Source organism: Tamandua tetradactyla, chromosome 15 (genome assembly GCF_023851605.1).
Source record: "Tamandua tetradactyla isolate mTamTet1 chromosome 15, mTamTet1.pri, whole genome shotgun sequence".
Lineage (NCBI taxonomy): Eukaryota > Metazoa > Chordata > Mammalia > Pilosa > Myrmecophagidae > Tamandua > Tamandua tetradactyla.
This window is the reverse complement of record NC_135341.1, coordinates 14,345,874-14,368,116: the sequence shown is the minus strand read 5'-3', so window position 1 is coordinate 14,368,116 and position 22,243 is coordinate 14,345,874. Positions and strand designations below refer to the sequence as shown.

The 22,243-nt window shown below is 40.3% G+C and overlaps 1 protein-coding gene across 2 annotated transcripts in view; it reads left to right on the top strand.

The window, feature by feature from the left end:
- Positions 1 to 3,404: 3,404 nt before the first annotated feature.
- Positions 3,405 to 22,243, top strand: part of MITF (melanocyte inducing transcription factor) — a 264,586-nt gene continuing 245,747 nt past the window's right edge. For both annotated transcript variants that reach the window (XM_077128730.1, XM_077128729.1), the window contains exon 1: positions 3,405 to 3,669. In XM_077128730.1, coding sequence (XP_076984845.1) covers positions 3,566 to 3,669 — 104 coding nt within the window. In that variant the 5' untranslated portion in view covers positions 3,405 to 3,565. The remainder of the gene's footprint in view (positions 3,670 to 22,243) is intronic.

The window sequence follows — 22,243 nt, the reverse complement described above, 5'->3', positions numbered from 1 at the left end:
TTATAGGACTCCAATAAACCAATCAAGACCCACCCAAATGGGTGGAGACATGTCATCACCTAATCCAGTTTAACGACCACTCTTGACTAAATCACATCTTCCAGGGAGATGATCTGATTACAGTTTCAAACATACAATATTGAATAGAGATTATTCTGCCTTTATGAATGGGATTTTGATTAAAATATGGCTTTTCTAGGGGGCATACATCCTTTCAAACCAGCACACTCAGTTTAGCTTGTTTCTGCTGCTCTTTGATTGTGGATCTCATCTAATTCTTTCCCATTTTAGGTTAGCTACCTTATGTGGTCATAGTAAATAGTTCCAGGCTTTCTTCCTTCCAGCACCATACTTCCAAAAGCCAGAGACAGGCTTCCCCAATTGCCTAGCAGAAAAGTCCCAAGGAAGACATCTGGTAATGTTTGGGTACCTGTCCATCTCTAAAAGAATCATGTGGTTAAGGAAATGGGGAGTTCTGACTGGCCAGTGGGAGTCTCATGCCCACTCCTCTTAGGTGGTAGATGGCACTGCAATCGAAACCCCTGCTACATGTAATGGAGAAGTTTTCTTGAACAGAGGAAAAAAATGGAGGGAAATAGCAGGTATCTGTGTGTGCCTCAAGACAACCTCAGAGCCTGCACCCCAGGCATCTCTATGGAGGGTGCCCCTAGTTGGAGGTAAATTCAGGAAGTCTCAGCATTTTTGACAGGTTTTTCTCCATCACCTCTTGTTCCTTAGGTCTGGTAGGCCACTGTTCAACATAATGAATGACGTAATGGAATGTTTCATTATGCTTCTAAAGAGGTTATAAGCTGCACTTCTAATGCAAAGCTCTCGATAGCTTTCAAGTATTCAACAGACCAAAATCAAGTATAGAATTTTGTTTACATTTGTGTTTTCTCCAGAGAGGATGCATAGCTTTCCTCAGATTCAAAAGCTTCTAGTGAGCCAAAAGATTAAGAAATCCACAATATTTCTCAATGGGGGTACCACTAACATTTGAACAAGAAAGTTCGTCATTGTGCGCAAAATGTTTAGCATTTCTGGCCCATATCCCACTAGAATGCCTGTGATACCCCCAAGTTATTTTGACAATCAACCCTTCCTCCCATATTCCACATGTCTGTCTAGAGTTGAGACCCCAGGTGAGTCTAGGAGTCCAGATAGACTGAATGGACCCTTCATGTTTTTCCTTCTTCTTCCTTCTGGCAGGGGATAACACTTCTTCACTTTCAACATCTGACTTCCAGGAGTCTCTCAAAGAATCAGAGATCCCATATTCATGGGCATGAAAAGCCTATTTTCCTCAGGAGTGCTTTGAAGTATTCTGTCATGTTTTAATGGTTATAGTGAAGGACCTAAAAGTAGTACTTTGGGCACCAAATTTTATTGTGGGAATTTGGAAATCGCTACTGCAATACAGTATACCTTCTGTACTATTTCCAAATTTCCTTAAGATCCCTAGAGATCTTTTCTGATTTGAAGCTAAAATGTTCATTACACAAAAAAAGCAGGTACTCTCTGTTAACTCTGCAGGTAAATTTACTGCTCTCATCCCTATGTGGGACATGACTCCCAGTGGTATAAATCTCCCTGGCAATGTGGGACCTGACTCCCAGGAATGAGCCTGGCCCTGGCATCATGGGACTGAGAAAGACTGCTAGGCCAAAAAGGGAAAGAGAAATGAAACAAAATAAAGTTTTGGTGGCTGAGTGATTTCAAACAGAGGCAAGAGGTCATTCTGAAGATTATTCTTATGCGCTTATAGATATCCCTTTTCAGTTTTTGGTGTATTGGAGTAGCTAGAGGGAAATGCCTGAACTATAATCTGTAGCCTTGATTCTTGAAGATGACTGCATAACTATATAACTTTAACGGTGTGACTGTGTGACTGACACTCTCTTTATCCAGTGTATGGACAGGAGAGTAAGAAAATAAAGACAAAATATAAATAAATAATAGGGGAGATGGGATGTTTTGGGTGTTCTTTTTCATTTTTATTTTTATTCCTATTTTTATTGTTCATAGAGTAATGAAACTGTTCAAAAATCAAGTGTGATGATGAGTACACAACTATATGATAATATTGTGAACCACTGACGGTATAGTTTGGCTCATTATATGGTATGTGAATATATCTCAATAAAATTGCATTAAAAAAAAAACAACAACAGGCAAATGGGCAACTCCTGGGAGATGACCAATCATTAGTCTAGACTTTTTACAGTTTTGTTCTATGATGATCATAAGCTCATTACCTCTGAAAGGAGAAATACACAGGTGAAATGCCAGACTGAGATAAATGTCTTCAAGATATAATGAACGAAAGAAAGATCACTGAGTATTATTTTTATAGATTACAAAATCACTTTCTCTTGCAAATCTCCTCGTTTATAGAAGAAGAAATTGAAGCTTCTAAAATCAAGTGACATGCCCAAGATCACACAGTGTTTCTGAGCAGGACTTGGGATTTGATTCTGGTTTTTTAACTTTAGATGCCATCCTCTAACTCTATACTGCCTGTCTAATGCATTAAAACACTTTTAAAAATAAGGAACATCTCCTACTAGAACTACTCAGAGGGAAGCGCTGAAAGTACAAATGAACCGTAATCGATTGAAATTTTTTTTTTAATGTTACCTGAGTGTAGAGAAGTTCAGGAGGAGGTTGACACTTGGACGGTTTATATAGCCCACAACTTTATTCTTGAAATGTTATTACGATCTCATTTGAGTTCCCAGACAACGGAGAAATTAAAAACAGACAGCGCCAACGCTGTTTTGCAACTTAGTGCTTTCTTAAATCAACCGGACTTTAAAAGTGCTGCTTTAAGATTATAAGTGGATAACTGGATAAAGAGGAAAACAGCTAGATGAATAATATTCTAAAAGCCCAGACCAAGCTAAAAAAAAAAGAACGCATGAGAACAATTTCTACAATAATGCTTTAATTACTAGGTGAAAGTTCCTCACTCTGTTCCAATCCGAGGACAAGTTGACATGTCGCAGCAGCCCATGGAAGTCTGCGGGCTGATAGGAAGTTCTTTTATTAAAGGCAAGCTTGAACGCTAAAACTTCCTAGTGCCAAAACTTTTTGACGTCTCCTCGCACATGTCTGAGCTGTGGAAGAGCAGGGATGAAACCGTTCTTATTAATATAAAATAGTCAATTATGTACCCTTGAAGCAAATGGGAAAAGGGAGAGGAGCTGCTGACATTGACAATGAATCCAAACAGGAGTTGCACTAGCGGTGTCCACCACGTTGCCTATCCACCCGCCTGGCCTTGTGGGAGCTGTAGTTTCAGCTGGAGCAGCTCCCTCCGCGAGGCCGGAATGCCCCACCCGGGTCGAACTACAGATCCCAGACAGCGCTCGGCTGCCGGCCCCTCCCGCCCGAGTGCGAGTGTAAACTCACAGAGCCCTGGCGGGCGGCCGCGCGGGTAAGCGGGCTGAGCTTGGCACTGTGCCGGGGCGCACCGCTCAGGGGACCCAGGCCCTGCCACCTTCCTTGAGCCCCCTGGCTCAGTTCTTACTTTCGAACTGTGGAAGGACGAGAAACGGGAGCCATGCAGTCAGAATCCGGGATCGTGCCGGATTTCGAAGTCGGGGAGGAGTTTCACGAAGAGCCGAAAACCTATTACGAACTCAAAAGTCAGCCTCTGAAGAGCAGGTGAGTAGTGACAGCTGGAGGGAGGCACGGCGGGCGGCTGGGGGGTCCCGCGCCTCCCATCCTGGGCCAGAGACAGCTAGTTGCCCGGGCTCTCGGACAAGGACCCCGTGCCCTTGCCCCCAGGCAGAGGGCGAACTACCCCTCGCAGCTGGGGCCGCGCCATCCCGGCCCGTGCGCATCTGGGGATCGGTGCGAGCGCACTCTGAGGGGCGCCGTGGGTCGCCGGGGACGACGGGGGTCACGGGGACCCTCGATAGGGGATGTCAGCTGCTGTAACCAATTGGGGGCTGGGGAGAGACCCGCACGGAGGTGGGGGAGGAGGAGCGCGGGGTCGGGACACTGCTCCGGGGAAAGGGGGTGAAGAGGGGGTGCAGTTTCTAGTGAAACCCTTTTCTGAAGATCCTCGTGGGCCGATTGCTGGGAAAGGGAGATTTTGAGATAGATTGAGACGCCACGGTCGGGGGAAGCAATTAGCTTGTCGGTTCTTAGGGAGACTGGCCTCTCTCTCGGAGGAACCCGCCCCTGGCGAGTCTGGGAGAGTTTTCCCGGGGCCCCGCCTCTCACCTACCTGATCCGCTGCGCAGAGAGCCAAAGAGGCTGGGGGCAGCAGGTGGGCGTGTCTAGGTTAAACTCACTGGAAGTCTCGTCCATATCCAGGCCTTCCCTGGAGAACAAAAAGCCTTAGGCCTGGGACATAGTGGGGGTGTCTCCTGCCTGGCACCAGCACCCATTTACTTTGCTGTGGACTTCAGAAACTTCAGAAGGAGAGTGAAGATACCTGGTTGGCCTGGCTTCTCACCACCTCTGATGCCCACTTCCTTTGCGCCGCCCTCCTTTACTATGTCCATTACCACTTGCCAGTTGGAATGGGTTGGGTATTTTCCTTTTTGTATGCCCTGTGGCTGTTGCGGACCCCTTGGACCTCTCATTTCTGTTGTTTACTGAGAGGAAGTATGGTCAGTTGAGGCTATGAGAGCAGAGAAGAATTTATTTCCACCTCCCCCAACTCAATTGCGTGATAAGACTGGAAGCTTTTAATTGAGCTTCTGCGCTCATCTCAGACCTTGCTGTCCAGCCCTTAACTCTGGGTAGGGCCTGGGTGAATGGGCCTGGTTGGTAGACCGGGAAGAAAGTTGGAAATCAGGGTAAATGAGGAAGGGAAACTAAATCAGGAGCGAGAAGGTATAACCTTCACATTGGGAGAGCACATTCTGGTACTTGGTTTTGCAGATGCTGAAGCAGCCTCTTTGCAAATGCTTACGGGAGATTGGAAGGAAATGTCCTATGCAGTTAGGAGGATAAAACCAGCCTTTAGTTGGTGGTTTCTCTTCATAATGGCTGTTTTGTGTGTGTTGGGGGCTGGGGGTTTTGGGTTATATTGTGTAAAGGGTATTGTTGCTTATGCTCATTGGGGCTTTATCTGCATCTGCCTAAAGGGACCAGTGTTTTAGCAAGCGAGCGCTCCCCGCTTTTGCTTCTATAAGCAAATGCTTACATGGCCACAATGAGGGAGTATGCGTGCGTGTGTGGGGGGAGTTCTAAAAAAAAATGAATTAACTGGACTCTTTGGAACATTTTTGATGATAGCTGATACATAACATTAAATTAATTTGAGAGAGTGAGGAAAACGCCATCTGGAAAAACACAAATGAGTGGCATGAAACTCATGGTGAAGGATTTGGGCCTGTTCTTTTTCAGAGTCGGCAGAAATTTATGTGTAAGGGTGAACATCATCGTAGCTAGCTAGCTTGTGTAAAGAAAATTGTGGGGATGTGGGAAGAAATGGCTTCACACGTTGAAGCTAGAAACAGGTGTGGGACAGAACCGGTATGGAGAGAAAGGCTAAATTAAAAAAGTTGTTGCAAAACTTGTGTGTGGAGCAGACACATGCTATTTGAAATAAACCAGTTAAATAAAATCTGCGAATAAATATATGGGGTTGGCAAAATTTCCCTATACTGTTTTCCACAGTTTTCTAACGTATTGTCATCGACATCTGTTGTGTCACTTTGAAAGGGCTATACGTTGTTCAGGATCTTGTTATTGCTTTTTGTCTTAAATCTTTGCTGGGGTGCCTCACTTCTTATAAGTCTTGGTCAGGAAAAATGTTGAAACTAAAACATTAACATTGCTGTAGCCATTGTGTCTATCTCAATTATTGTATTCTCCGGACTGAATCTCCAGATTCCCCCAGGAGTTGAAAATGCCTAGAATCTGCCCACTTCTCCACCAACTCCTCTTCTACCCCGTGGTCCTCACCACCATTAGCCCTCTCCTGGATTCTTGCAGGAGTCCCTTAATTGGTGTACTGCCTTCTGCCCTTACCTGCTTTTAGTGGATTTTCAACACAGCAGCCGCAATGTTCCTGTTAAAACTGATTTCCCCCGGGGACAGATTTGCCTCCCAGGGAACATTTGACAAAGTCTGGAGACAGTTTTGGTTGTCACTACTGGGGATATGGGAGTTAATGGCCTCTAGTGGGTAGTGGCTAAGAATGCTGCTAGATGTCCTACAATGCAGCGCCTCCCCACAGCACCCCATCCCCGTCCCCAACAAAGAATTAATCAGCCCCAAATGTCAGTAGTGCCTAGAGTAAGAAACCCTATGTTAAAACATAAGCAGGATCTTATCATTCTCTGTTCAAACTCTTCCAATGACTCCTTGTTTCTCTCAGATAGACTCAAAGTCCTTAACATGGCATAAGACAGGCTATATATATGGTCAGGCTCCATGTCAGCTCTGGCCTTATTTGTTATTACAGTTTTCCTTGCCGTTCCTGGAACACAGGCCCTTTCATCTCTGTCTTTGTACTTTGTATTTGCTGTTCCCTCTGCCTGGAATGTCCTTTCCTCAGAGAGTCACAGTGCTCACTCCCTCACCAATTTCAAGTTTTTCTGTGAATGTCATTCCTTTTAGGCCTGCGCCGACCTTGCTGTTTGCAACTGCTTTCTCCAAACTCTCAATCTTGCTTATGCTGCTCTGTTATTTTCCGTAGTACTTATAGTCTAACCTACTATATAATTTTCTAATATGTTACGATTATTATGTTTCTCTCCACTAGATGCAAGCTCCAAGGGAACAGGGATTTCTGTGTGTTGCTTGTTCACTGCTGTAGCCGCAGAGTGTAGTTTTTCAGTCTCAGCTCTATTGACAGTTTGGGTTGGATAAGCTTTTGTTCCGGGGGTCTGTCCTGTGCATCGTAGGATGTTTAGCGGCAGTCCCTAGGCTCTTCCTTACTAGAGGTTAGTAGCACCCATTCCCCCCAGTCGTGACAACCAAAAATATCTCCAGACCGCCAAAAACGGGAGGTAATTGCTCCTGTTTCACAACCACAGGCCTAGAACAATGCTTGGCACAGAGAATGGGCTCAATAGATATTTGTTATTTAAATATGTTGTTTCTTTCTCCTTTAGTAACTCCACCCAGGATAACAAGTTTTTGTTTTTTTTGTTTTTTGTACATTCAACATTGTGTTCCTTTTAAAATTGATATCCATTGGGTCTCTCATAAGAGGACTTTATATGCTGTTTATCTGGGCTAAGCTCAGATATCAAATGTTTAAGAGGAAAGGCGTATTTCATTCCTAACCCAGACCTCCTGGACTTTCGGGACATGAGGGTGCTGGATTTAGATTATGTGAGCTCTGCTTTGGACCTGTTGACTAGCGAGGTTGTGTCCTGTGAGGACACATGCTATGAGAAAAGCCTCTAAGGGAGAATTGCTTGTACTTTGGTTCCCCCAGTGAGGTTTTTGAAGTTTGCGTGTGATCTCCTGGAAATGAGTTCTGAATGGTGGATGACAGAAGAAAAATGCAGACTATGGAGAGTGAACCCAGAACTGACATGTCGGCACGTTCAGGGACACACATTTGGAGCTGTTGAATGAACTCCTGGCAGCTAAGGAACCCTGTGCATCATCTTTTGGGCCCTAAAACAACATTTTAAAACGTGGTTGCATCTTTAAGCTTCATGGTCCTTTGGTTTGTTTTTCTTAGTGCTAAACTCTATGGCTTTGTCGTTGCGGATGCCCTTTTCCTGGACAGTCTTCAGAATTGGCTATATTTAATCGCAAATTCTTCTCTTTTGAAATGTTTAATGCTGCTTTAGACAATTGTTATTTAACTTCCTGCAAGCCAGAAATGGGAATGAAAAATGAATATTAGGCTTGCAATATTCCAGAGAGGATAGAGCAGTGGCTCCCAAATGCTGATTCATAGAGAGGTGTGTGGTTTTCACAGATTTGTGGTGAAATGCGAAAGATAAAGACTGTTGTGTCATAACCACACGCATATTTGGATGTAAGGCTACCTGCCATTTCTCAGATTTATTCTGAGATTTCACCCTCTTTGTTCATATTAAAAATATCCTTTCTTTTTGAAATAATACTTTGTTCTTGGCAAAACAAAACTGTCAGTCTTGTTTTGGTTTCTGAAACTTCTCATGATTTTTCTGGTCCAATCTGAAGTGATTAAGACAGAGATTAAGAGCAAGGTTCTGGCTGGCTGTGTGCTTAGGGTCTGGCTAGGAGAATTTGGAGAGGCTGGGTGGCCTCTAATTTCAGTTCTTTCATCTGGCATATGGATTCGTAGGGCCATCAATTGTCACACTGACTGTGGAATAGTTTTAGCATAGTGCCTGCTATATAGTATGTGCTCAGTAAATGTTACTGGCTGTTGTTGTTTTTGTTATTTTCATTGCTACTCAGCAACGAGTCCTGACATTTTGGAAAATGACATTGTTCTCTAAGTCCAGTTTTCCTATGCAATAAAATTCCCTCAATTTTAGTAAACTTTTTTACTTTCCTCCAAATGAGGATGTTTAGATTGAATTCTGTAATTTTTATTTTTGATCCAATCCGTAAAACTTCTTTTATGCTGGATAAAAAAATAGCCATCATGACATCAGTGCCTAAAAATTCATATTTGACACACATTTATTGAGTTCTAGTATATGCAAATTAATACTTATTATGACAGTTAACATTTATTGAGCATACATTGTATGTCAGACCCTGTTCGTAGAGTTTTTTACTTGCGTTAACTTAATCTTTGCAATGAAGTAATATTAATAATAAAATATTAATGATACTCATTCTATTTTAAAAACAGGCACAGGCTTACTATGTGCCAAATATTGTTCTAAGTATTTTACTTAATTAACTCGTTTAATTCTCATGTCAACCTTGAGTATATGTACTTTTATTATTCTCATTTTACACATAAAGAAACTGAAATATGGCACGTAGATGGTACCTGGATTCAAACAGGCAGTCTGGCTCCAGCTTCATACTGTTGTCCCCTAGTCTTTGCTGCTGTGTAGAAGGCACTGTGCATGATTGTGGGAAATCCAAAGGTGCATCATACTGTACTTTTTTTCCAAAACTCCCAGTGGGGTAAGCGAAAGACAACACTTGGATCCAGCTAATCATACAAGGCAGAGTGTGATCACTGTAGGGATGTGTACATCAGCAGTGGGAATTTAATAAAGGAAAAAGGATGTTGGGAGGCATTTTTACGCAAGATTAGCTGTGTTTGAGTTTGGTCTTGAAGATTGAGTGATACCTCAAACATGTTTCTCTATAGCACTCAATAAAATATTAGACACCTTGGGGAAGGACATAATCTTTTTTTTTTTTAATTGGGCCAATTAAGTCCTAGCCTGTCTTTTCATTTTTTAAATATTTTTATTGAGATATCTGCACATACCATACATCCACTCAAAGTATACACATCATGTAGTTGTATATTCATGACCGTGATCAGTTTTAGAACATTTGTATCACTCTAGAAAAAGAAATCAGGAGACAAAAGGAAAAACCTATACATCCCATATCCCTTACCCCACCCCTCTCATTGACCACTAGTATTGCAATGTACCCAATATTTTTTATCCCTTATCCCCCCCCATTACTTATTTATTTTTTGTCCTTGTTTTTTTACACATCTGTCCATACCTTGGATAAAGGGGGCATCAGCCACACGGTCACATTGTAAAAGCTATATAGTTATATAATTGTCTTCAAGAATCAAGGCTACTGGACTACAGTACAGCAGTTTCAGGTGATTTGGAGGACATAATCTGAATGTAGACTGAGTGGGCTGGTGTAAAGTTTAAAGGGAGTGGCGCCTCTGGGCTGTGGGGCCATGTGGCCTGCATGGCTCGTCCTCAGTCCTAGTCATTTAACCATCTTGTCTGTGTTCAAAATAGCCTCTTGGAGCCTCAGTTTTGTTATCTGTAAAATGGGAGCAATTTTGGGTTTGGTAGATGTTTTAGACCTGAGATAAACTATAAAATTACTTAAGCACAGTGCCTAGACCATGTTCTTCTTTTCTAGTAGACTTTTACCACAAAAGCAAGTTTCCTTTTTCTCCTCACAGCAGTGGCAAAACCATGTATAGACTCATGCAAAATAGACAAGATCAAGGTGCTTTAACCTGACAGATGTTCAAATCTTATTATGCAGATTAGTTTTGTGATATGATTAGATTGACAACTTGATTAAAGTGCGAGTCTAAGTGTGGGTTTTGTGTGATATTGGAGATTTCCTTTACCCCGATTGCTGCTATTTATGGAATTTATTTAAATGTATGTGTGTGTGCTTAATTTCCTTTGAGCTCTGCAGTGCAGTTTGTACGGGCTGATGTTTATATCTGCTCCAGTTGTGCAAGAAGTGGAAAATATCCTTTTTTTAGAATAGGTCACATGTGCTTACTGTCAGGAATAGGACCTCAGTGTAGAAAAATGTATCTTGGGACAAATCAAAGTTACTAAATTTCTCTTTCCAACTGCTTTGTTTCAGAACTGGCAGTATTAGGATAAATAATAGGATAAAAAATTCTTGGCTGATACTTGTCATTTTCAAGGACAGCACCAAGAGTTTCATTTGTTTTATGTAGTGTTTGTATAGTATGTATGTTTTAAATATAAAATGTACCTTGCTGTTAGGTTTGTTTAATTAAAGTAAATGATAAAAATATGCTTGACCAAACTACAGATATTCATTATTTTGTAGAAAATAATCAGAAAGAGAGGTCAGAGATATTAAATGCAGTCATCCAGCCTTTTGATATTTTAAAAGGCCAGTTTGCAGCTTATAATGAGTTTTTTGTGAGTCTAGTGAACATTGTGTACTCTGAAGACAAGGAATTCTGTCAAGACATCAAGTCTGCATCTCTGTTGAGACAGATGAGGGCAGTGAGACCTGTATGTAAGTCCCAGATCTCTGTTGAAATCTCTTTACCCTCCCCAGACTCTATCCCTGAGGAATCTGGAATGAGGACCAGCTCGACTCCCCTACAATATGTCCATTTCTCTAGTTGGCTCTCAAGCAAGCCTTCCTTATTTCTCCCTTTCTGAGGTCTCTTATGCATGCCATGAAGAATAAAGAAATACACTGGGCTTTGGATTGTTCAGATGAAACATCTGCACTGACACAGAGTGATGAAGCTCTTAGTTCCAAGGGCCAACATATCTGGGGGCTTCCCACACCCTGGGCACTGTGCTAAGTGGGTTACAGGTGGCATCTCATTACCTGTTTTCCATCTGAGCCAGAAGTTGACCCATGGTAGGCTGACAGGGTTGCAGTGCTTTGGGGAAGTGGGGAAATGGTGAGGTAAAGACACAGAGAAGTAAATGGTACCTCAAAATCATGGGGACCTCTAATGTTTCTCCAAGGCATTTCTAAAACTTCCCTCAGTCACTTTAAGCAGAGTTGGCATAACTTTGGGGTCAGAAGGACCTGGATTTATTTGTTTTTCTTCTTTTCCTTCCCTTCCTCCCTTTCCTCCCTCTTTTTTCCCTCCTTCCAACAGCTATATATTAAACTCTGTGCTGTCCATAAGGATTCACATGTAAACCAGACGGGCAAAGTTCCTGTCCTAAGAGTAAATGCTGTGAAAGCAAAAGATGGTGCTTATTGATAATGCTTATTAGAAGTGGTTATTGAGAGAAGGAGGGGCCTGTATTGGTTAGAGTGATCAGGAAAGACCTCGTGGAAGAAGTGATTTTTTTTTTTTTTAGCGTGGTTCGTGGTATGATTTCTTGTACCAACTGAATTTATTTTTGTCACTTAACAGCTACATATGTGATTGAATTTCTTCACCTAATAAACTGCATTTATTTCATATTATAGCATATAGTACAAATCACACCAGGCCATGGCTGTCTTGCAGAGAACTGTTTAATCATAGTCGTTAATGTGACATGAAAGGAGTGATTTTGAAGCAAGACCCGAATGTCCAATGTGAAGGTGCAAATTTTGGTGCTACCATTCACTAGTTGTGTGAACCTCGGAAAAATTTTCTAACCTCTGTGAACTTCAGCCCCATTTTCTGTAAAACCTTGCAGGGCTCCTATAAAGGTAAAAGATAATATATGTAAAGCAGCAAACATTAGGCATGATGCTTAGTGGGTGTTCAGGAAGAGATAGCAGTCTGGTTTAAGGTAATATATGAACAATAAGGAAAGAAATACAGACATTGAACTTCATTAGTAGTTTATGTAACTTCATCATGAGTGTTTTTCTCATGTTGAGGTGGATTTATGCTTGTTTTTATAAACCTAACCCTAGGCTAATAAGAGATTGGTTTGTTATTTTTATTATCTTCTCTTTCCTTTAGGATCATCTTATTCAGTGTTTCCTCCTTCCCCTTCCCACTGTTGTTATATTGAGAGCATTCATGTCTGACCATGCTTCCCTTATGCTCAGCCTTGACTGGAAATGGATTTGACTGGATTTTTGAATGACTTTTTTTGTTTTGAAGAAGCCTAAAAAGTAAAACCTAAGATTGATTTAGCAAAATATACACCCACACCACGAACAAATAATCTGCATAGGACTCCTGACTCTGAGTCCTGTGTTTCAGCCACTAGGTCATGCTTCCTGTCTACACTGATGTGAAAATGTCAGCACTGGTGCAGAAATGAAAAAGAAGAAGCCTCTCCTCCCACACACCGCTTTCGCCAACTTTGACATCCATGGGCAATGGTGTGTTTTTAATTCAGCCACTTAACAGAAAAATCTTCAAAGCATTTGGATTTCAGTAGCTGAGTTTTTTTTTTTTTTTTAACTTTTTTTATTAATTAAAAAAATTAACAAACAAAACATTAAGATATCATCCCATTCTACATATACAATCAGTAATTCTTAATATCATCACATAGTTGCATATTCATCATTTCTTAGTACATTTGCATCAATTTAGAAAAAGAAATAAAAAGACAACAGAAAAAGAAATAAAATGATAATAGAGAAAAAAAAGACTATATATACCATACCCCTTACCCCTCACTTTCATTTACCACTAGCATTTCAAACTGAATTTATTTTAATATTTGTTCTCCCTATTATTTATTTTTATTCCATATATTCTACTCTTCTGTTGATATAGTAGATAAAAGGAGCATCGGACACAGGTTTTCACATTCACAGAGTCTCATTGTGAAAGCTATGTCATTGTTCAATCATCATCAAGAAACATGGCTACTGGAACACAGCTCTACATTTTCAGGCAGTTCCCTCCAGCCTCTCCATACATCTTGAACAACAAGGTGATATCTACTTAATGCCTAAGAATAACCTCCAGGATAACCTCTTGACTCTGTTTGGAATCTCTCAGCCATTGACACTTTGTCTCATTTACTCTTCCCCCTTTTGGTGGAGAAGGTTCTCTCAATCCCTTGATGTTAATTCTTAGCTCATTCTAGGGTTTTTCTCAGTCCTTTGATGCTGAGTCTCAGCTCATTCCAGGATCTTTGTCCCACATTGCCAGGAAGGTCCACACCCCTGGGAGTCATGTCCCACACAGAGAGGGGGAGGGTGGTGAGACTGCTCGTCATGTTGGCTGGAGAGAGAGGCCACATCTGAGCAACAAAAGAGGCTCTCTTGGGGGTGACTCTTAGGCCTGAATTTTAAGTAGACTTGACCTATCCATTGTGGGGTTAAGTTTCATGTGAACAAACCCCAAGACAGGGGGCTCAGCCTATAGCTTTGGTTGTCCACACTGCTTGTGAGAATATCAAGAATTCAACTTGGGGAAGTTGAATTTCTCCCCACTCTCACCATTCCCTGAAGGGGGCTTGCAAATACTTTTCCAGTCACTGATCAAATCATTCTGGGATTCATCGGGGGATCACTCTGGACAAACCAACAAAATCTCATGTGCTACCTGAGATTCCAAGTGCTTATGACATTCAATAAAACTATCTACATGAGTTATATTAGGAAATGCTCTGGTCAAAATGTAAATTTTGTAACAAATAAACATTTTTTGAGTAGCTGAGTTTTTTTATTTGAGTAGCCATGGAATAGTAAATTTCAAGAGGAAAACTCCTAAGTTGTGTGAGAACAAATATTTTAAAATCCAAATGCAGTGAGTTACAGGCCTTTGGAAGGGGAATGGTAGACTCCTGTTCATCTATAAGAAAACGAGGGTTATCGAGCAATTTTAGGAAGGCTGCTGTGGCCTGCCTTCTTCCCTTCCCCGTCCTACCCCAGGGTGGGGATAACTTGCTGAATCATTCACACTCAGGTGTCTATTTTTCCATGTAACGACGGGCTGCTTTGGAAAAATGGTTGTCCCCACTGTTGGGAGGATGGATATCTTGTTTGTAGTACAGTTTTTCCTTCTGTGAAGCTTAACTTGCCTCACTGGAAAGATTTGAGGTGAAGAGGATTCATTTAGCCTAATGACTGTGGTCATGTATGTAACTATAAACAGATAGGAATGCTATATTTCCTTTGGTACCTTCATTGCAAAATGTTCCTAAATTCTAATTGATTCTAAGAAGGAAGTTTTTCAAAGCATTCATTTTATTTTTATAAGATTTGAAATGTGGTGAAACGAAAATCACATGGAAATATCAAAGATGATTTTCCCTTTTAACTCAGTAAATTCTATCAGGGGACCTCAACGAGATGTGATCCCTTTGTGTCCTCTCACTGGTGGTTTGATCCAAACTGGTGGATATAGTGCTTTAAAATTGAGTCCATGAAGTACCAACTGTTCAAGAAGCATGATGTATGCAACTTACTCTCAGATGCTTAGAAAATAGATAGACAAGCAGAGTTGGTGTCCTGTAAGTTTGAAATTATTTTAAAGTAAAAAGGTTTAGGAACAAAAATAAATACAAAACCCAAACAGAGAATTTTGACATTTTGCCACATTTGCTGTGTCATTCTATCCCTATCTATCTTTCTACTTATCAATTATCATATGTCTGTCTGTCCATCCATCTGTTTTCTAAACATTTGAGAGCTGGTTGTATACATCGTACTCCTTGAACACAGTACTTCCATGTACTTTCCTAAGAGCAAAGATATTTACTTATGTAACCATCTTAAATATAGTTACCAAGTTCAGGAAATTTAACATTGATATAAAACTCGTCGCCTATGTTCCAACTTCTTCATATGTCCCAATAATGTCCTTTAGAACCTTTTCTCCTCCATTATTAGATCCAGTCCAACATCATGCATTGTATTTGTCATTGTCTCTTTAGTTGCTCTCTGTCTCTCTCTTTTAATTGTGGAAACATATATACAGCAAAAACTTTCTCATCTCAACATTCCTAAGCATACCATTCATTGGAATTAATCACATTCACAGTGTGGCTGTACATTCACCACCATTCATTACCAGAAAGTTTTTGTGTTATTTTTGCAACTGTCTTGGAACTTGGAAATCATTTCAAATTAAGAGTTTAATGACAGAAAGAAACAGGTGATTAGAATTGTAAAGGGCTGGGATGGGATGAGATAGGAAGTGACTGCTGGTAAGATACAAGGTTTCATTTTGGGGTGATGAAAATAGTCTAAAATTAAATTATCACGATGATTGCACAACTCAGTGAATATAGTAAAACTCATCGATTTGAAATTTTAGATGCTTGAATGTTATGGTCTGTAAATTATATATAAATACAGCCGTTAAAATATAAAAAAAAAAAACCTAAAACAATGTGAGGCCATGAACAGACATACAGATATGTCCGTGGCCAAATTGTAATAGTCTCCTCTGCATCAAAAGGGCTGGGTATATTTTTATTTCATTTTTTAGCATTTGAAGCTTTTCAGCAAAAGGTGACAAGGAATTATTTCAGTGTCAGCTTTTCTCTGTCATATTACTGAACCCGCAAAACTGTGCCATTTAAATTTAGAACATTGGCAGCCAATAAAACCCTTTGCAACTAATTTATAATGCTTTTGTCGGAGAATGGCTAAGACCAAACATTGAAATAGCATTGGTCAGCTAGGGTCATTTACTTTCAAAGGAAGAGGGTAACACTAGCTATGCATTCTTATAAATTCTATTTATTTATTTTTAAAGGAAGAGTCTCCAGTTGCTTATGTGAAACAGTCCCTCATAGTACCAGCAGGTGGTATGATTCCTGGTGACATTTAAGATAAAAGTTTGTTTGATGCCAGAAACGTGCTTGCAGAGTAACGTGTAAGAGATTGGGCACTGGCTTTTGATGTATTGAATAATCGATGTGTAGACTTTTTGGAACCATGTCTTGCATCATTCCGTGGTCATTCTTCCACCTACCTTTGGGTAGATAAATACTAATAGTATTTTATCTAGGTAAATGCTAGATGGGTAAATGCTAAATGATAGGCTCTTGGAATATAATTCTTATGATACTGATTACATATGGAGGCTCTAAATCTTTGTTGATTCAGAAACAAACAAGAAGATTTGATGGCACTTGCTTGGTCAATCTTAGTCCTTAAAATGCATGGTTTAATAGCAGGGAGCTGAATGAGATGAACAATTAATTGAGGCTTGCTTTGGAGCCACATACTATACATCACTCTGCTGGCATAAGGGAACTTCTCCCTAGTGTACCTCTCTTTCTCACTCGTGTTTTCATATACCTGACATTTTTCTGATCTGTTCACTGGCAGCCAAATTTTCTTCCTTAAATATTGCTGCTTCTAGTGGATACTTTTATTGTGCCTTCCCATAACGACTTTTCCAAATTTCTTGTAACAGCCGCTTTCTATAGGCTTAGTCCATGTGAAAATGGTTTCTTGGCTCCAAGAATGGAGAATTTGATACAGGCCTGACCACATTTCTTTATCACAGGGATTGGTTTGGAGGAGGCACACGTTGCCTGCTCAGAGTGAATTCCAGGATTTGTTTGGATGCTACTGAAAGAGATTCTCTCTTTGTTTCCATTGGATTTGAATTTGGGACGATGTGGTGCCTGAGAACAAAGTCATCCCCTCTGAGGGGAGAGAAAAACAGAATCCTTATACTAGGGAGTAATGTTAGTTGCTGTAATGTAAAGTGGCATATAATAGTCCTACATGTAAAAATTCCTTCTCCATTTGGCAAATCAAGAATCCAGCTCCTTCCATCTTCTGGCTTTGCCATCGTATAAAAGCCTGGAGTATTTTTGCTTCCAGTGGCAGGAAGGGAAAGAAACACAGGAGAAGGCATTTGTAGGATCCCAAAGTGACACATAGCACTTTTGCTCCAATTCTGCCAGTACAAACCATTATTCTCATGTCTACATCTGAATATGGGGGTGGGGGGCTGAGCAGCAATCCTTCTGTGAACATATTTTAGGTGGGTAGTTGGCCATCTTTGTCTTGGTCCTGGTAGTAATTTTTCTGAGTCTGGATCAAGCCATGCCTATCATTGGTAGGTCTAGTTAGGCCTGTTCTTGGACTTTTCTGTTATTTAACCAATAAATTCTTTTTCTGATTAAACATGGTTAATTTGGATTTTCTGCCACCTGAAAAGGGACTGTCCAAGCTTAAACATTGCCTATATCTTACCTCTATGGAATGCTTCCTTTTCGAAGTTCATTGAGCAAAATCACCACCTTTTCTCACACTACCACCGCCACCACTACCACTTTAGTGCAGTGGTTTTCAAAGTGTGTCCCCAGACCAGTAGCTTCTGCAACACTGAGGAGCATGTTGGAAAGGCAAATTCTCAGACCCCAATCCTAGACCTGTACTGAATCAGAAACCATGGGGGTGAGAGCTAGCAAGCTCTGTTCTAACAAGCTTTCCAGGGGATGTTGGTGCACACTCAAGTTTGAGAACCACTACCCTAATACTTTACCGTAAATCTTTTGTCTGCATGTTGAATTATTGTCTTGCTGCTATGAAAGAAAAATTCACCTGGATAAGAATACATTTAGTGATAAATGGGGTGCTGCTTATTATTGTCAGTCCAGAAATGTTCATTGTTATTAATTACTGACTGGTGAAAAGAAAAGAAAAGAAAACTCACTCTAGAAAGTTAGTTAGCAGATCTACAAGTGTCTCAGTGACATGGAGTTAACCTTCTTATAGGTTATGTACAGTCTATATACAGTGCTGGCCCAAATATCCAGATGTGGTTGTAGTCTAATCTAGATGCGAAAGATGTGAAACTGGAAGCCTGCTATAGTCATTTGACTGAAACATTTGGTTGAGAAACAGGGTGATGGTGGTTTTGAGCATGCTCACATGACCAAATTGTTTTTCACAAACCTCTGCTGAATAAAATTTGAAATACGACTTTCGGCCTGTTTTCCCGTCTTAATGAATTCCAGACAGTTTTGTAGAGTTTGGGAGCTTCCAAAACAGCGGGGTGGAATGATGGCATCCAGCCAGCATCTGTTTTCTGAAATGGAAGGGTGTCCTGGAATAACAGAGTTGTGGTGTCTTCTCTCCTATTTCCTTTGTTTGGAATCTCACTGATAGAGAAGTATAGATTGCGAGAGGGCAAGGCATTGTGTCCAACAAATAAAGCCTATAGAAAAGTTCTGGACTCTTTATTTACTAGGAAATTCAACTTTTCCCTTATGTTTAATCCATTTAGGCCTAAGCATGCTAATTTTTCATTTTCTTTTGCTGCAAGCTGACCTTCTCCAGAGAAGAAAATGTCCCAATCTGTTCTTGCTGTAAACTGATTAAGAGCTCCTTAAATAAGTCTCAAGTTCTGGCTTTAGAGTAAGACACATTTTAATTTAAATTCCAACTTGGCCACTGATTAGCTGAATGTTTTTGGGCAAGTCATTCTTGTCTCGCTTAACATTAATAAATTGGACTAGTGGATAATATTATCTAAATTTTAGTTTAATCATGAGGATTTTAAGAACTACGTGGATAAAGTGTTCAGTCCAAAGCCTGACTTATAGTCAGTATTTAGTAAGTGGTCCCTTCTGTGGATATCTCTGTGTCCACAGAAATCAATAAGTTTTTGACTTGAAATTAATTTTCATTTTGGCTTACCTTAATAAAGAGAAAATTATTTAAAGGCAACCAGCAGGAAAATAATGCACTTCATAGAAGTGAAGGGGAACCTACATATTTCCCAAGTTGGATAATCAGCATCAGGGTCCTTGAGAGTTGACACAGGTCACATAGTGGTGAACTGTGGGTTGCCTGACAGGGAGTGTTTAAGGATGGCATGTGCTATTTACATGTAAGGTGTTAATTTTGTTGCCAGAACAGTCTTTGTCTTTATCAACATGTTTTCTTTCATCATAATTATAGACCAGCTAGGTGGAGGAATAAATAATAAAATGCACTAATTAGGATTGCAAAACACTATGGCCATGTAGCAGCTCAGCTTCATTGCTGTCTCAGCACGAATATCTGGAATTCCTAACTGTTATGTTTCAGCATTGCCTATAAGGAGTTGCTACTTTATCTTTTCACATTTAACGCAGCAGACTCTCTTTGTAGTTATCTTTATCCACCATTAGCTGAATTGCTCTGTTTATTCTTAAAGCTCAAAAATCTTTCTTTTTCTTTAGGATTTTCCCTTTGTAGTGAAATATATAGCTGTGTAAATGATTAGAACATCAGTTTATGTATTTTTTTTTCTCCCCTGTGCCAGTACTGTAGCCTGCTTTTCTAGATTGTCACAGAATTTCTTCCCAAAAGCCCATGGCTAAACTGGTCACCATAAAGCAGAAAGTGAGATTTGCCTGGATAGTAACCACCTTTTTCAGGAGAAAAATTCCCATTGTATTGGACATATGTGTGGATGCCCTTATCAGCTACAGATTGGACATGTTATACTCATGACAGGGGTGCCTGGCTCATCAGACTGCTATAAAGATTCAGCGAGAGCGTTCTCCCTATAGTAAAGGCCCAATAGATACCAGCAGCTCCTGTGTACTGCCCTTCCTTCTACCCTACTTGGGTGACCTCCAGTCTCTTCCTAATGCTCTACTTCTCTTCTACTGTTGGTGTATCATCATCTCATCATCGCAACTACGGGATTTGAATCAGAATTGAAGTGGCTAACCACAAAGACATTTCTCTGTGCTGCTTTAGGCTGGTGTTGTTGACTCTCCCCTTGCTTTGTCACAGTAAAGTAAAAAGTAACAGTTTGATTTTCCATAGCTTAAACAAACAAACAAACAAACAAAAGCCCACCATATGGTTGATTCTCAAATATTAGGGATAGATGCAGCAAGTTTTCTAACCTATACTAGCGCTTTGTTGCAGCCTAGGAATCTTTCAGACAGATTCCCCCAGCTATAGCTATTGTGTGAAATGGAAGTTAATTTAATTACTAATGAATGGGATGCATCTTCTACCAGAATCCATCCATCCATCCATCCATCCATCCATCCATCCATCCATCTGGTTCGTGAGGCAGCATTTTTCAGAGATTTTCAGCCTTTCTCTAGTCTTGTCATCAGTAATTAAAATTTTGTTTCTCAGTTAAACAGTTCCTATCCTAAGTTTTATAAAGAAACAGAGAAAATGAAAACTGTCTTCTTTCCATGTGATCGGAGCAAGCAAACAAAAGCCTTTATGCAAAAGATGCATACAGTTAGGTGTTTTAGGGATGACAGCTAAGGTGTCTAGAGTAGTAATGAACACAGGAGAGAAGGAAGCTTGGGAAGGACTGGTTAAAAATGGACCTGTCTGAGGGGCCTCTGAGTCCTGCATTTAAGTAGGACAGCAAGATGGAATTGAGAGTTAGAATGCTCATACCTATGGGAGATACAAAAGGTGGTTTTTGAAGATCGTAGTGAAGATTTATTTCTCAGTTTCTAAATAGGAGGACTTCAAGAGAGCTCATTCTTTTACTCTTATTTTCTCAGTCATTGTTTGGGAATCATTTGCAGGAGCTGTGAGTAAATATTCACTCCCTATGAGATAAAATGATACTCGGTGAATACTTGGCAGACCTACTGTCAGGAGACAGTGGTGAGCAGAAAGGGTCAAACCTGAACCACCATGGCCTTCAGCAAATGGGGCTGCTGAGTGGTGCTGGGAACCCAGAACAGATCATCAAGGGCCAGTGGAGCTCTTTCTAGGGAAGGAAAAGAAACCCCTTGGTGGGCTTATAGATTTGTGGGAAAGAATATATTTTAAACTGGTAATCTCTAAAAATAGCCATTAGCTGTCACGTCATTTAAAGCTCTTATTAAAAAAAAAATGTATGCTTTTAGAAATCAAAGAAGTAAAGCATCTTCTGTCTATAAATAGGCCTGTAGGTAATACTTATTTTATTGTCTGAAAGTCCCCACTTGAATGAGGCCCCATGGGAACTGGGACTTTGTTAGTTCTCTGGGCATCTCTAGAATCCAAGAGAGTGAGTGACTGATAAATATTTGTTGAATGAAGAATGACCAAAATGGATGAAGTATTTTTGGTATGCTAAAAGGGATAAGTAACTTTTGGGAACTCTGTTAAACCGTTTTAGGAAAGTGTCTAAGAAAGTATCTTGACCTTCCCTTTTATTATCTATGGTTCCTTCATTATTTTTTCTGAGCCTCAGTTTCTTCACCTGTAAAATGAGGGTAATAGTACTCGCTTCTTGGGATAGCTATGAGGATTATAGATCATAATGTGAAAGTGCTGCCACATATAGGCCCTCAATGCATTAAATTAGCAGGGACGATTAGGTTTAATATTAAGAGTTGTTTTCTTGCATCTTGCCTCTCTCTGACAGTAGCTTCTCTGAGCTGAAAAGCTCACTGGGGAAAACATTTTAAAACACGGTCTGCCCACTGTTGTTGTGGTTTTCACATAAAGCTAATCAAACTTTCCCAGGAGCCTGATCATCCATTTTTACCATCTGTTTGCCAATAAACATGGCCATAACTTGCAGATCTATACAGTTGACTGGGGTTTCATTGTTTGAATTTGTTACTCTTTATTTTGATATAATTTCTGTTGTTCTATAGGAAGGAGTAGTATGAAAGTGGTGATTTGACAAAAGAGCCTAGAGAAAGGATGGGGCCGTTTACTGAAGCAACATCAGAAAGTAGTAGGATGTTTTCGACATTTGGTATGGGTAGGTTTTGAAGAAACCAGGCCCAGCTTACTCCAGGCCTACAGGATAAAGGTGATGATTTCAAGCCCAAGTATATTTGGAATTAGCATATCATAATTATCCACATAGTACATAGTCATTAGAGTAAACATTAACTGAGTACTTGCTAGGAGTGCTTGGAATTCTCTTCCAAGGGAGGGAGAAAAGAATTGCTTTCAATAGGTCCAGTAGTTTTACGTTACAAAGCAGATAGAGCACAGTTGCAAACAGCAATAATAATAACAATAGCATTTAGTATTTGCGAAGCCCTTATTTCAGGCTTTAATCTCAGCT